The 16,325-nt window shown below is 37.0% G+C and overlaps 1 protein-coding gene across 11 annotated transcripts in view; it reads left to right on the top strand.

Moving 5' to 3' along the window:
* NRXN1 (neurexin 1) overlaps positions 1-16,325 on the top strand; it is a 1,090,776-nt gene that overhangs the window by 479,569 nt on the left and 594,882 nt on the right. For all 11 annotated transcript variants that reach the window (XM_029937337.1, XM_029937334.1, XM_029937332.1 and 8 more), the window contains one exon: positions 9,244-9,682. In XM_029937337.1, coding sequence (XP_029793197.1) covers positions 9,244-9,682 — 439 coding nt within the window. The remainder of the gene's footprint in view (positions 1-9,243; positions 9,683-16,325) is intronic.

The raw sequence follows: 16,325 nt of genomic DNA, 5'->3' as shown, positions 1-16,325 counted from the left end.
TGAGTGCAAACATATGGTATCTGTCCTTCTCTGCCTGACTTATTTCACTTAGCATGACACCCTCAAGGTCCATCCAATTCCCTACAAATGGCCAGATTTCATTCTTTCTCATTGGAGGTTCCTCAAAAAACTATCCATAGAACTCCCTTATGACCCACCAAAGCCCTGCTAGGGATTTACCCAAGAGATACAGAAATGCTGATGCATAGGAGCACATGTACCCCAATGTTCATAGCAACAATGTCAACAATAGCCAAAACATGGAAAAAGCCTAAATGTCCATCACCTGATGAGTGGATCAAGAAGATGTGGTGTATATACACAATGGAGTACCATATACAGTATTTTAAATATATACATATATCCATCCATACCACAAACATACATATACTGGATGGTATATTATTTACTAATAGCCACCCCTTTAGAAAAAATATGAAATTAGACAATGAGGAAGTTTGCTGAGCTCATGAGGCTAGGAATGCAAAAGAAGATGAATTGGTTAATCCAGACATAACATTTGATGCCACTATTTTTGTTAGTATCAATTCATCCTTGGTTCATGGCAATATAGGTTCCTTTAAAAAAATAATTATCAAGTGGCCTCCTTTCCTTCATTGAGACCGGTAGAGGATTTAAAAAGTTTTGGAACAAAGTGGACATGCATTGTCCTTATCAGCAGCGTCTGCCAGCTTGGCATAGAAGCTTTAAACCCTAATTTATGGCGTGTTACATTCTGCAAGATCATGAAAGGCTGATGCTGAAAATATCTTCATCACTTCGTTACAAAATAGCAGTAAACATTTCAAGTTTATTGTTTCTAGTTAACTTTTCCAGTGTCTTTTAAAATGCCATTAGCGGGGGAAATCACTGTAAGAATTTTTCCCCCTCAGGACTTTTATTTTTATATTTGAGTGTCGGCTTATTGTGAAGCTATCACAGTTTTAAAGATAGACTTGCCTTTAAATCCGTTACAGTTCCCTTCCAGCCGCATAGCAGAAAAGACGGCCGCTCTTCACTTGCGATTGCTCTAGGGCCTCTCACGTGCGAAGACTTCTGGAGAGTCGGCTCATCATTTCATTTGTTTGTTTTTTAACAGAGTCAAAAAGGAATCAAACCCCGAATTCCTTGGTTCTTGTTCATGATCAGAGCTGGATGCAAGTGGGACAGCCCCTTAGCTGGTCTGAAGAACCTCAGTTTCCTCATCGGAACATAGGAGGACTGATCTAGTTTTCAGCTTTTATTTTTTAACTCGGCATCTCAGCGCCCATGTTATGGAAAGAGAAGTTCATTTTGTCCAATTTTTGTTTCCCCAACGGCATCGCTGATTTACTGAATCTTTGGGAGAAAAAGAGACATTCCTATTTAGTAGAACTCAAGTTCTTTTGCCACACATCCATATGCCACTGAAGGCTTCATTAAATAGAGCTGTCAACCCCGGGACAACACAGCCTAACTTTGCAGATGGCACCCAGAGTTGTCTAAATAACGTTAGGCAGTTCACTGATGATGGAATGAAGGAAGGGGAAGCAAGAGGGTTTTTTCTTTTGCTTTTCCTTCTTTTCATGAATCAGATTCAGTTAATCATGTTTAATTGAAACTAAGCAAAAATATTTCTCTACATTGCTTTAAATAAAATACCATTTTTGTTCTTTCCAAATTTGAAGTTACTTTTGGTTTGAAATTAATGAATCACATGCCTTTATTGAGAAATGATGTTATTGTAATATGTTTTTATATTCCCTAATTAGTTTATTTATTTAGGTACGGGAAAGTTTCAATTTAGAAATTTTTATCTGCACATAATCTCTAAGTAGGATTAGATTATGAAGAAAACAAACAAATACCAACTCTGACCTCCACCCCCTTGTTATCCTTCAACCTTGTTATCCTTCAAAAGTCCTTATGTAACTCTCTTTCAAATTAAATTTCCTGAATGCTGGGTATTGTTTTAAAAAAAATTCTTTAATGTTTATTTATTATTGAGAGAGAAACAGAAACAGAGACAGAGCATGAGCTGGGGTGGGACAGAAAGAGACAGAGACACAGAATCAGAAGCAGGTTCCAGGCCCTGAGCTGTCAGCAGAGAGTCCTGTGTGGGGCTCAAACTCAGGAACCGCGAGATCATGACCTGAGTGGAAGTCAGACAGTTAACTGACTGAGCCACCCAGGTGTCCCATTGTACTAAAGTGATATTGGGCTGCTCTAAACAGGGCTTGTGCATTTCCTGTCTGCTACCCCTTCTCTGACTCACACCCTAAAGCTGGACACACAGCTGCCTCAAGTGGACATATTCACATTATAGATGGACACTTCTGTGGTGGGACGTTCTCAGGAAAGCTAAAATCCTATGAGTCCCTTAGTCAGTTAAGTTCGACAATTTTTTTTCCCACCTATTTATTCTAAGCACGTTCTGTGCTAGGGTCTCAGTGTAAGCAAGTGAACAGCACTGGAAACTTGATCTTGGGTAAAAGATAGGACAATAATGAGCGCGATTATATTTTTCTAAAAAAGTAACCACTTTGCTGCTACTTCACTCTTATAATTGTCTTTTCATGATGGCAGGCGCATTGGAGAGAATCTGTTTAATGTTCTACTTTTTTAAATAATAAAATGAATCTTTTATTTGGTTTTGTTTTGGGGTTTTTGTTGTTGTTTTTGGTTTTGGCTGTGGCCCTTCCTTTGGAGTGAGCCAAGCTTATGAGTGCTGATATTCGTTTTTAGGCCAAGACCTTTTTTATTCCAAATGAGTAAGACCGCCTGTGTTTTAGCCAAGAACTCTCTAATTTTTGAAATTATTAAATGCTATTAGTGTATGTATATACATTGTATGTGTGTGTTAGCTACTTATCTATCTAGAGATGTACTATATATTCTAATTTGTATGTATATTTTTCTGGACATTAATGTTAGCCTGTCTGACATATTACACATAACCACATTTATATTAGGTAATATATGAGTTGTGTGTGTGTGTGTGTGTGTGTGTGTGTGTTTACATATAGTTCACACATTACTGATAAATATCCCAATAACAAAGATTTGTGAGAAAATAAACTGGTTTATTCTCATTTTATAATTCTAATATTTTATTATATATATCCAAAAAGGCATACCTGTTGAAAAGCTACACTATAATTCTAGAAGGAGAAGTAAGCCCCATTACTTAAACTGGATTTCAAGAGACGTTTTAATCAATAGCCACACAAAAACCCATTCCTGCTCAGTTGTGATCTTTGATTCATTTAGCAATATTTTAATGAGGACAAATGGAAGGAAAGATACTGTTTTCGTAAGAATCCATGTAACTCATAGTAAGGTCATCCTTTTGCATGGTGGCAAACAGCTGTTTGATTGTAAGTCACCTGCTTAGCAAGTGCTATCAAAACTTTAAGTGGAATCAGGGCACCTGGGTGGCTCAGTCAGTTAAGCAACTGACTTTGGCTCAGAGCGTGATCTCACGGTTTGTAGGTTTGAGCCCCATGTCAGGCTCTGTGCTGCTGACAGCTCAGAGCCTGGAGCCTGCTTCAGATTCTGTATCTACCTCTCTCTCTGCCCCTTCTCTGCTCTTTTTCTGTCTCTAAAAAAAATAAATAAACATCAAAAAATTTTAAAAAACCCAAAAAACTTAAGTGGGATTGTGAATAAAAACTGTAAATGAAACTTCCTGCAGACAAACACAGAGTTAACATCATTAGCTATTCACAGTCTTTGGCATGGGCATGATAAAAGACACTGAATGAGTTCCGTACCTCCATATATTTATTGATAAAGTACAGTAATGTTTTCTATTTCTTAGGATGCTTGTAAGGAGTATACACATTATACAGATAAATTTCTTTTAACAGGATCTGACAGAAAATAAGAACTCACTAAGTCTTAACTGAGTCTTGTGGTGGTGGTTTCTGTGGATATCAGATGCCACAGAAGTTCTCTCAGGAGTGGAAGTAAAAGCCCCAGGTTCCCTAGCTTCCTATGTTTTTTTCTAGCTAAGAAACCTCATCTATAGACAAAGCCTTCAAACTGAAATATAACTATCAGGATACAAGAAGAAGCCCCTGCTTTGATCTCTTTGATCCTGCTGGTTGCAGTTCAGTTAATTATTTGAAAACAGTGAGCAGTCATCTATTATGTTCCTTGTTAGCTGTTACCTTTGTTACAACTCCATTCATTCGCTCTCAGAATAGTAATATTGTTATTTCTCATAATAACAAGGTGAACAAGAGTAGCCGATAGTCACCTGGGCACTTATTCTGTGCCAGGCCCTGTTGTAGCACTTTCATTGAAATATAATTTATTTTTTACAATAACGCTAATGTGGTAGATATTATTATTCCATTTTACAGATAAAATTGAGCCTCTGTGAGTCTGAAGGACTTGTGCAAGGTCACAGGATTGCACGTGGATGAGCTTCAATTCTCTCTGAAGTCATGAGAACTAAATTCTTAGCCCTTATTTATTACTATTCCCAAGAATGGAAGAGAACCCAAACTCAGATTAGAGTAAGCCATTCATGTTCTCAGGGAGGTCACAGCTGGGTCTACATCCATGCATCACTCCTTGAATTTAAGCTCAGTGCCCTTTTCATCACCCTTTCTCCTCTCATAGTTAAGACATGAACGGCCTTGATCAGCGCATGTTAATTAATTCAATAACCTCATGAAAATTTCTCATGAGCTGAAACGTTTATTTATAACAACAAAAGAGTCATTATGTGAGTAGCAAATGCTTTCCTACTGATCTGCTTATTTCACACACTCCTACTTCTGTGGAAGGGCCTTATGTATCAGCCCTCAGTTCCCCAAGACCATCTGTCCAAACCTTAGATAGATATGATCCTTGATGTGTGTCTGTGTACCTAAAGATGTAGGTGTCCATTCTCCTTACCTAAAGGATTAGTGTGTCAGGATAGTTCAGAATAGAGAGCAACATCCTGACATCAAAACCACACTGGAAAGGGCTAGAAAGAGAAGGAACAATAGAACATCTTTTACCTTTGTCCCAAATCACATAGAATGGCGGGGGGTGGAGGAGGGGAGCTCAAAGATTTATACATATGACATGCTTTTTCCTACATATATATATGTATACATATATGTATACATATATATATATATAACAGGGCCTGCATAATTTATATATATAAATTTAAGAAACTAAAAGATAGAGAGGGTAGGCAACTTGACTTAAATACTAGCTTTGTGATTAATCTAAGACTATACCCAGACTCTCAAAGTTATTACTATTATTTTTAGTCTACTTATTCCCCTTGGATTTTTAACATTAATATCAAGATCAAATAAAATCCTCAGTGACTGTTTACCTCAAATTTCAAACCTAGGAATATAAAAATACAAACATATTGCTCCTATTTTTGCATATTTAACTGTGAGGGACATTTTTAAAACTTTAACAAATGTTGAAGGGAAAAGATCATCATAGCAATATGTGGAAATTATATGGCATCTAAATAAATAAATAAATAAATAACAAAAGCCTACTCTCTTTTATGTGTTTATCCCTTTGGGATTTATGATATGAACCCATGAAGCAGGGAAATGAAATTCAACATTTTGAATAACTTTTCAAAAAAATTTTTAAAAAGAAAAATCAATATCCCCATAGAAATCTTGATTTTATGAACAGATCCAAATTAATGTGTAATAATAGCATCTAACTGTTAAGGTGTTAGAATATATAGACATTTTTTGAAAGTTGAAACTATTAAGTAAATTACAACTTTTGACATAAAGAAAAATATAGATATATAATTGTAAATTATTGAGAATCATATCTCAGAAAGAAGTAAAAAAATAGCTTACACTTGAATTTTTGGAAGACTTGGAGTGCTTGCTGTCTACTTATTATTATAATTGAACTATATTCAGCTCATTTTAAGAGTAAGTCTAACTTTCAAAATTAGGGTGATTATGGAATCTGGGTCAGATGAAGTAGTAGTGTAGTTGTGAGAGCTATCAGCCTGCCTATCCAAAATTGCTTTTCTGTCTTCTGGAGGTGCCTTTCAAAGAATACAAAATAAGAAGGGGAAAAAAAAAACCACCATTGTGCTTCTCCTCAAGATACTTCTAGGAAAATGATTCTACCTCTGGGGAATTTTAACTCAGGTGTTTTTCATTTGAAAAGTAATTTAAACCTCACAATAGGAGTTTGAAGGTGACGTTTTCTGATACATAAACCATCTTACCATTATAAGTGAACGTGGGTAAAAGTATCCACATTTTCTGAAGAAATAAGCTCAAAATAGCAGCTAGGTTGTGAGACTGGTCTGCAATACCATATTCTGCTTTACTTAACTGCATTTGTAAATATTGTTAATGATAGTCTATAATCTGGGACCGAGTTTTTAAAAAAGTGAAGGAAGAATTTCATTCAACTCTCAGAAAATATTTACTGAGTGTCTACTTTGTGCCAGGTACTACCCTTTCTGCACACAGCATAGATTCTGGTGGGAAATTCATGATCTCTTTGGTGGGGTAGGTGGGGAGTTGGAGGCAGTGTGTGTGTGTGTGTGTGTGTGTGTGTGTGTGTGTGTGTGTGTGGCTAAATAAGTTATATGATCAAGGGAATCCCTACTTTTCTTCTCCATCTTCTTGAACCTCCCTTTCCCCAGGGCATCCAACATACTCATATTATAAATTACTTGCTGAAATCTGTAGCTAAAATTGCCCAAACCCCACATCCTTCAATTTTTTGGTGGCTGATTGTGGACTCATGAGGCAGTATACACAACCATGTACCTACTTACTCATGTCAGAAACAGCCAACTCTGTTGCAAAGATTCTATTTCACAGGCAATGTGTTAGCATAGGTTGACTTTATCATCTTCATCAATTGGGCCTGAAAATATTATACTCATTCCTGATAGTACCTTTGTTAAGAGACTCTCCAAATAATATAATATAAATCACCAGGAAACATGAAAAAAATAGAGCTGTGGGGTAGCTTGAAAGTCGTGGTGACAGGTTATAAAACCTGGGAAAGTCATCCATGGAAACCATTTTCTCCACTTCTAAAGATCCCCAAAGAAAGACAATCTTGAATTAACTTTCCCAAGGCTTAATAGCTCTTTCTCTCTTCAAGAAAGTATACTTAAGAATTAATCTAATTATTGGGGTGCCTGGGTGGCTTAATCAGTTGAGCGTCTGACTTCAGCTTAGGTCATGATCTCATGGTTCATAGGTTCGAGCCCTGTGTCAGGCTCTGTGCTGACAGCTCAGAGCCTGGAGCCTGCTTCAGGTTCTGTATCACCCTCTCTCTGTGCTCCTCCCCTACTCATGCTGTCTGTCACTGTAAAAAATAAACATTAGAAAAAGAATTAATCTAAATCCTTTTTGTTATTGCTTAAGTTCATTTTCTCTTTTGTTGTCAGTATATGCTTATTAAATCATGATACATATTTGCTCAAAGAATAATGAATATGTTATTCTTTATAATAATCTTTCTTCAAGATAAAGGTAAACTGAAACACCAGGACCAGCATTGGAAAGATGTGACTTATTTGGTAAGCACAAACCAGATATAAAATACCAATTATATGTTTGTGCCAACTTTCTTTTTTATTCTAAGTTTATTTATTTTGAGAGAGTGGGGAGGGAGACAGAGAGAGATTCCCAAGCAGGCTCCACCTGTCAGAGCTTAATGTGGGGTTCTCACAAACCATGAGATGATGACCTGAGCTGAAATGAAGAGTCAGAAGAATAACCCACTGAGCAAAGTCCCAAGTATGTGCTTAATTTCTAAGCATTTCCTTATAGGAGATTAATTTATAACCATTATTTCTGTGTCTACTAGATGATGATAAAGAGGTGATATTTATTATGCAGTTTGGCGTAGTGACATTTATTGAAATCTTACCATGTGCCTGGTATTGGGTGATTGCCTTTATGTAGATTCTCTCACTTGCATATATTTTCTTCTTTAATCATTACCGCCATCCTGTAAGATGTTATCTCCCTAAAAGGGAAGGAAGTAAGACTTGGGAGATCATGCAGTTCGGTAATGCTAGAGATAGCACTGAACTCAGAGAGTGTGATACCAAGGTCTACCCTCTTAATCACTCAGGAAAAAAAGTATCCATTAACAAACTATATCAGGAAATTCATTAGCCACACTAACTGTTGGCTCAGTTTGGTTTTGCCATAGGCTTGCTGCATTGTTAACTTTATGGCACTAATCAGACATAGGCTGTCTTCTTTTTCTATTATATAAATATAAATGAATTTGCAACTTGTCAGTATTGGCTGCTATGAATTCTTGAATGGCTTCTTAAAATAATTTAGATACTATCTGGACATAGATAGCTAATTTATTCTTAGGTCGGTGTGACATATGTATTTTTAAAATGTAATTATGCTTAGTATGCATTTTTTAGAGAAAGGGTGTGGATCTCCCTTGATCTTAATGTCAGAATGGCTTCAAGTTTGTTAAGGTGATGTGACAGCAGTTGCATGATATTGTGAGCCCTACCAGTGGGTTTGTCCAATGTGCCATTTGGAGTCCAAAAAACCATAGAACTAATAGCAAGCAGTCAGGAAGAACCCCCAGCCCATGTAGATGCAGTGCCTTGGGAAATGAGAGTACAGGACGAACTTTGTTCTACATTTGTATACTTTAAAGTAAAATGAAACAGGTTGAATGGATTTAGAGCAGACACAACATTACAGAGTTACCTAACATTATTCAAACAGTTGTTAATGTAGCCCACAACCTACAGAAAAACAGAGTTTATGCATTTTAGTGGTATTTAATGATTTTTCTGAGAAAATTCAGGATGCTTTCTGTCTCAATTTATTGTGATTATCTTACAAAGCTTATATGCATTGTGACTATATAGACCATAGAAGAGATTCTGTGTTTTAGGGGACAGTTATATGAAGTTATTTCAAATACTTTAGTGGTGGGAAAACTGAAAAACCTTTATATTCTATACATGCTTGCAATAATGAAAGCTGTATGCAAATCCATTCAAATTATTTGAATTAACTGCAGCCAGTTTGTATGTGTATGTACACACATTATTTGAATGATATTAGACTGGAACGGCTACTGTTTAATGAGTTGATACTTTAATTTTATTTGGCTGAGAAAGCTATCTCTTATATCAAAATGTACTGAACATTTTGTTACATGTGTTACAAAGGTGTTGAAAGTTACTTGAACTAAAGACAAGTTCTGCCTATGAAAAGATGGGCCTAGTGTCTCACTGCCATCCTCTGCCCACAGGTTGTATATAAAAATAATGATGTAAGGCTGGAACTCTCTCGACTTGCCAAGCAAGGAGACCCTAAGATGAAGATCCATGGAGTGGTAGCATTTAAATGTGAGAATGTTGCAACCTTGGACCCAATCACCTTTGAAACCCCAGAGTCTTTCATCTCTTTGCCTAAATGGAATGCAAAGAAAACAGGCTCCATATCATTTGATTTCCGTACAACGGAGCCAAATGGCCTCATCTTATTTAGCCATGGCAAGCCAAGACACCAAAAAGATGCCAAGCACCCTCAGATGATAAAGGTTGACTTCTTTGCTATTGAGATGCTGGATGGCCATCTCTACCTCCTCCTGGACATGGGGTCGGGTACAATAAAAATCAAAGCCCTGCAGAAGAAGGTGAATGATGGAGAATGGTATCATGTGGACTTCCAGAGAGATGGACGGTCAGGTAATTTATCATTTCTTCATACTGTTTATCCATTGGAACATGCTATTTACCCCTCACCATTCCAAAAGAATTAAAACGAAGATATATTAAGATTTACTGCATTTCTGTCTTTAGGATAAAGGAAATTGTTATTATTTTTGTTTCACATCATATAAAAATCAGAAGGAGCTAATTAATCATTATAGTTGGGCATCAGATGCCAAATGCGCAAATGGCTTCTGGAATCACTTCTTAAATGAACATTTATTGGCTAATCAAGTGCCAATCTTGCAAGAAATTTTATCTTGAATTTGCAAATGACAAAACTCAGAATTCTTGTATTCCCAATTATTGCTTATGTCACTGGATGTTTGGAGGTGCCTGAAGTGACAAATACAAAATATGAAAAAAAGAAAATTCAGCAATTTGCATATAAAATCCTTAATGTAATTTTTAGTCCTTATTTTAATTTTTGTCCAAGTTACATCTGTGATATCAAAAACACTTTAATCAGTGCAGTAGGATTTCAAGAACACTGGCAAAACTCTGTTGACTTCCAAATAGCTTCCCTTTCTAATGAAAGATGTTTGGAATTCAACCAGTAGGGCTTCTTTCCTCTGGCTTCCTTTTGCTGCACCTTTTTCCTGGAGGGGTGTGTGTGTGTGTGTGTGTGTGTGTGTGTGTGTGTGTGTGTGCACGTGCCTGTTCTGGGGGGAGAAGCATGAACAGATGCACTCACACATGTGGTTGGAGAAAGGAAGGAGTATTGTAGGGAAGGCCTGAAAAAAATAACATTTACTTGCTCTGAAATTTGAAAGTAGATTATGAGGCTTAAGGAATGACTACCATTAGCTTTGTGAGAGCAAGAATCACCCAGGCAGAGGAAATAGCATTGCTGGAAACCCAGGAAGAGACAAAGAGAAGGGTAGAGAGAGGGAGAAAGAAGGAGAGAGATGGAGGGAGGGAGGAAGAAGCAATTTATTTTAGGTCTACAACTATATACTCTTTCTTTTATTCTTTCTTCACCCTGTGCTCCATCCTCTGATTGTTCCTCCCACTTACAAATCAAATTAGCTTCTTATAATAAAAGATAACTCTTGGAGTGCCTGGATGGCTCAGTCAGTTAACTGGTTAACCATTCCACTTGGGCTCAGGTTATGATCTCGTGGTTGGTGGCTTCGAGCCCCACGTCAGGTTCTAGCTGACCGTTCAGAGCCTAGAGGCTACTTCAGATTCTGTGACTCCCCCTTTCTCTGCCCCTCCACTGCTCATGCTCTGTTTCTCTCTGGCTCTCAAAAAATAAATAAATGTTTAAAAATTTAAAAAAGAAGACAACTCTCCTCTCTTCCCTTCCCATACTTCCTTTTTGCTTATATACCATACCATCTCCTCTAGATTGGCCACTAAATAAAAGCTTGACCAAGGCACTTCTTGTGAGTCTGAATTTCCTTTGTAAGACAAATTGGGAAGAACTCAGTATTGACTGACTCCTAGACTCAGTGAAGCAGGATTAACAGTGATAGGACCTAGGATTCTATATTTTTGCAAAGCTTTCCAGTGGACTTGATGATCAGCTGAATATGGGAACCACAAACCAGAAGACACAGTGCTTCTTTCAGATCCGTAATCTGTGATCACCATCCTATTTTAGAAGGGCTGTGCAGGGTCCTGCAGTGAATGCTCCTTTCATAGATTCTTCTGTCCCTTGTTTACGCCCAGTCTCCCTGCAGCAGAACTGTGTCCTATTTCACTCTTGGTCATGCCTCGTTTTCTTGTCTGACAAGAAGACTGTGATTGCATTCCTAGGAGATATATATATATATATGTGTGTGTGTGTGTGTGTGTGTATACACACATATATATATGTAATTTATTATATATCCCAATAAAATAAATAAATGGAATGAATGAGAATTGGGAGGGAGGCAGTGGTTAGGGTGGAAAATTGAAGGAAGATCAGAACCCATTGCTCTGGTCCTCAATATCTCATGCTCTGGTCTCAATATCGTGGCCTGAGCCACCCAGGCACCCTTTGAGATATCTCAACGACTACTTCTGATTCATCCCTCTCTGGAAATTTGGTCTCCCTCCACAGGGCACGTTAGTTACCATTTTGTGCTATCTGTGCTTATATCATTTCTCTACAGTGTCTTAAATGACTGCAAGTAGACAACAACTTTTTTTTCCTTCTGTACTATACTTATTCCATTAGAAAGTAGATTCCTCTTTAGTACTTTTTTTCTGATTTAAGCTGAGTGTACACTGATGGAAATACAGAAACACAGCAATAGAGTACATCCTTTTCACTTCCTCCAGCCTCTTTTATTTCTACCAGAGTTAGCAATTGACTGGCTACTTAGGAGCTTTCAAACTGAAGTCTTAAAAAGAGGATTGAAGCATTGACTAATCTTGTGGATAATATAGTTTGACTTAAACTATACCTAGAATCAAAATTTTTCATTACTCTCTAATATTTACACACACACACACACATATGTACATACACATACATACAGGACTATATATACACCTATATACCTATATATAGGACTTCATAGTAATTTAAAACATAACTGATTAGATTAAGTGGGCACCTTTTGGAAATTTAGAGAGGCAAACTTACCATACTTCAAATCAGTTGTACTTCATTCATCTGGGAATGAGATACAGTATAACTATATGAAGAAATATATGGTTAATGTCAAATTTTTAATAAATATAAAAGAATGTATAAGGGAAATAAATCCAGTCATTATTCATTTGATAATAATAATTTATGCTAGTCTTAAGTCTAATTAGTTTCCCAAATTCCTTGGATGACCTGTTACAATAAGGATCAGATAAATACGTTAATCATCAAGCCAAATAAAATTTACCTTTTTTTTCTGCTTAAGTTCTTTAATTCTTCCAAATTGCCTATAGTTTATTAAGTGCCCTGTTTGTGCCCTCATTGGAAAAGTTCAAAAGCAGAGAATATTTGTATTAATTTGGAAAATTGAATGCTGGATGGGGGGAAGAGAGATGCCTGAAGAGAAAGTAATTAACATTATGAAAGAAAATAAAACACGAGTTCTTGTTGGAGTCCGAAGGAAAGACAAAGTTAGTATGCTTGGTGATGTTAGGATTGTAAGGTACTTTTATGTGCTTGCTGTTTCAGATTCGTGAATGGAGACCAACACTACAAAACCAAAGCTTGTTCACTAACCCAAGTTCTGCCCTTTACTCAAGTGGAAGAAGAGAGAGTTCATTTTATGTTGGTCTAACTCGAGGGAGTTTAGTGCAATGTTAATAACTGCAGCTGTTAATATTTTATAGATAGTATTTTAATTAAGTTCTGTATTTGCACACTGCATTGGTTTGGTATAAAGCAGCCTTTTAAAAATGGAATGAATAGCTCTACGAGCTTTTATTTTACTTAAAAGATATTTCTTGGTTAGGTTGTTGAAATACTAAGATTTATAGCTCAGTTAAAAACTAAGACACATAGAATTTCAAGAAATACTTCATTTCTCCATTTTTCACACCAGTTATATTCAGAGGCTATATGGAAATTAGTCTTAATATAATGTGGGTAAACAAGGCTTCTATGACAAGGGGTCAACGTGGGCTGCTTTCTGACTCATGGATGATGAAGGTTGCCCAGGATACTCTTCAGCTGAATACATAAAAATATTTAATGAGCCATTTTCTCTGTTATTAAAGTAGAGGGAGCTTAGGGCCGAGAATTATTCTTTCTACCATTGACCACACTAAAGTTAGTAGGAATAAAGCCATGGCCATTAGCTTGGTGCCAGTAACTACTGGTTACCTTCATCAGAGGAAGGGTTAATAACACCTTTGGTAGACAGACTGAATTTTTAATATTCCCCCAACAGTTTATAAAGAAAACCGATGTATGAATGAGAATGTCTTATTTCTGATCCTGGAACTTTCTTTTACAATAGCAGTTGTTTGATAAATATTTGACATAAGAAAACATAAGGAATAAAAATATGTGAAGGGCTCAGTGCCAACCCACCCCTCATATTCTAAAAATAGTAGTGCCATCTTTACACTTGGAAAGGAATAGCTCTCTTCTAGTTCTAATGCAAGTTTGTAAGGAATTCGCATCACTTCCTGAAAGCGGTTTACCCAGTGTAACAGGTGCTGCCCTTTTTTATGAATACAGTGCAGTACTCCAAGCCCACTTGTCAAAACAAAAAAAAAAATCCATGAGGAAGTGACACAATTGTCAGAGAACTGTGGTAAACCGGGTACAAAATTGACAAGCTCTTATGAGAACAGAGCTGCTCTCCTCGGTTATTCATGAGATGAGATCCCTGTATCATTTAGCAGGCATGTAGGTAGAAGGAAAATTAATCATAAGGGCAAGTGTTCACTCCTGTCTGAGGACAGGGATGTGCAGCCACAGTAAGCATGCTAGTGACAAGGGAGATGGTCTCCAGCACTGCCCATCTTTCTGAAAATTTTCCCTCCAGTCCTTTGTTCACTAAAAGGTTGGCATAGGAGCCCCTCATTTGATGAGAAATATTGCCTTCTGATGAAGACCTTTCTAGAACTTGATTATCAGCACAATTACTTGTATGAGGTTATATGACCCCTCTTTCATTCTGTGACCTGGGAAAGAAAGAGACACTTAATCCCCTACTTTGCCTGCTACCTTTGGCCACAGCTTGGTACAATGTAGCTCCTTCCGTTGCCCCCTTAGTCTGTGACCAGTAACATGGGACCTAGTGGGCTGAGCCATGAATGGCATTTTGAGATTCTGCACTTGACTGCCAAAGGGCGGCATGATTTCCTGGAACGGAGTGTATGATTCAAGTGCTGCAAAAAGTGAATATCCTGCTTGAGTAACTTAACTACTTAACAGAGCAAAACCCCCCTAAGTTGCTGAATTAATAAAGGTGATTGAAGAGGTTCATTACTCGCAAACTTTGCAGGACTTTGAGCTGAACATTTCCTTACCACCCCCTCTTCCCTTTCAATAGTTCCCTTTCTCTCTCTTTTGCTACCAAACATAAAACAACTGTGTCCAGGTAGTTAGCTAACGTGTGAATTGTGCTAAAATTAGAATGAGGTTAATGACTGTTTTCTCGGGGCCTGAATATTGTTTAAATTTGTGTTAAGCTCTTTGGCTCAGTCAAGGGTATCCTCTCAGGTATTTTTATAGCAAACTGCCAGGTTTTTTTTTTTTTCAAACCATCATTCCACATTGGAATCAAAGAGAAAACTCATTATTATTGTCAAACTCTCCTTGTATACAGCAGGGTACGGCAGATTGTATCAGTGGTTATTCATGGGTAACCCTACATTTAACGGCTAAGAAACTGTTGAGATTTGAATTGAAGTCATAGAGTTCCAGTTTAAGAACTAGAAATTACAGTGGGAAAGGCACAAGGCTCTCTCCAGAGCACATAATTAGGGGTTTATAGTAATCACTGTTTGATGTGAACAGCACTTTCTAGCTATCTATTACCAGCACTGATTTCTGTGTATACCATTCATGAATCACCACACTTAAACATTTCTACTTGAACAACCATTAGACGATTTCTCTGTTTAGGTCTTGATTTAAACCTGCTCTTTGATTATCAACATTCCTCCCATACCTCTACCCAGTAGCTTGTTGCAAACACTGAAATCGTGTTAAGTCGATTTTTAATATTTTTTGTATAAATGTCTCTAAACCACTACACATCAATGGTAAAACTGAAGCACTTCCTCAATAACATATTAATTATTTGATGATCCTGATGGCTAGATGGAGCCAATTTTGCATAAAATAGTTAGATTAAGTTTTATTAAACTGATGTTTATATTTCTTTATTTTGGACATTTTAAAAAAGGAAAAGCATACATTTTCTTTCGCCCAAAAATATTTTCAGTTTTGCACAATTTCTTCCAGTCTTCATTAACATGTGCATATATATTTACAGAGGGCATAATTTGTTGCCATTACATAACTCTTCATTGTAAGTCTGATCATAGTAGACAGGTATAATTGGCCAGTTATAATGATATGGATATTCAAGCCCCTGTAACAATTAAATTTCCTACAGTAAATGAATAAACATTTGGATTGTAGATTGGCATCTCATATTAGCGGAGCTATACAGGGAGCATTCCGTGTCCTGTGATATTTAATATCTCATGGAGGATTAATAGCCTGGCAATCATATTTTATACTTCATTCCTGTGGGTTTGGTAAATCCATCAAACCTGGAGAGATGGAACCCACTGTCTCAGTCCACCAAATCTCCTTTCCAGGCCGACCACGGGGAAGGGCAGATGCTGGATGATGGTGTTAGTTGCACTCTGGGGAAATAGGGAGTTACCCTGACCACACCCAGGAGCAGTGACACTCACGGTGGGATGTTGAGTAGAAACCTGTGGAAATTCTGCACAATAATATTGTAATTTCAATATTTTAATTATAAAATGTGCCACCTGATTGATGTCTACAGCTATCCAACATTACGTATGATAATTTTAAAATTCTGTATATATACATATGTTACTTGAGTGACTATGTATATTGGTATAATGCATGTGCTTAATACGTGGCATGTGTGTACCATATAAATACGTGCTATTGGTGAAAATGTTCAGGCAGTTCAAAAAATACGCAAGAGTTTTCACATGCCACATACCTGGCTCACTAGTT

This window comes from Suricata suricatta, chromosome 4, assembly GCF_006229205.1.
Source record: "Suricata suricatta isolate VVHF042 chromosome 4, meerkat_22Aug2017_6uvM2_HiC, whole genome shotgun sequence".
NCBI lineage: Eukaryota > Metazoa > Chordata > Mammalia > Carnivora > Herpestidae > Suricata > Suricata suricatta.
The sequence above is the reverse complement of the archived record's forward strand: the minus strand, read 5'-3'. Positions and strand labels throughout refer to the sequence as shown.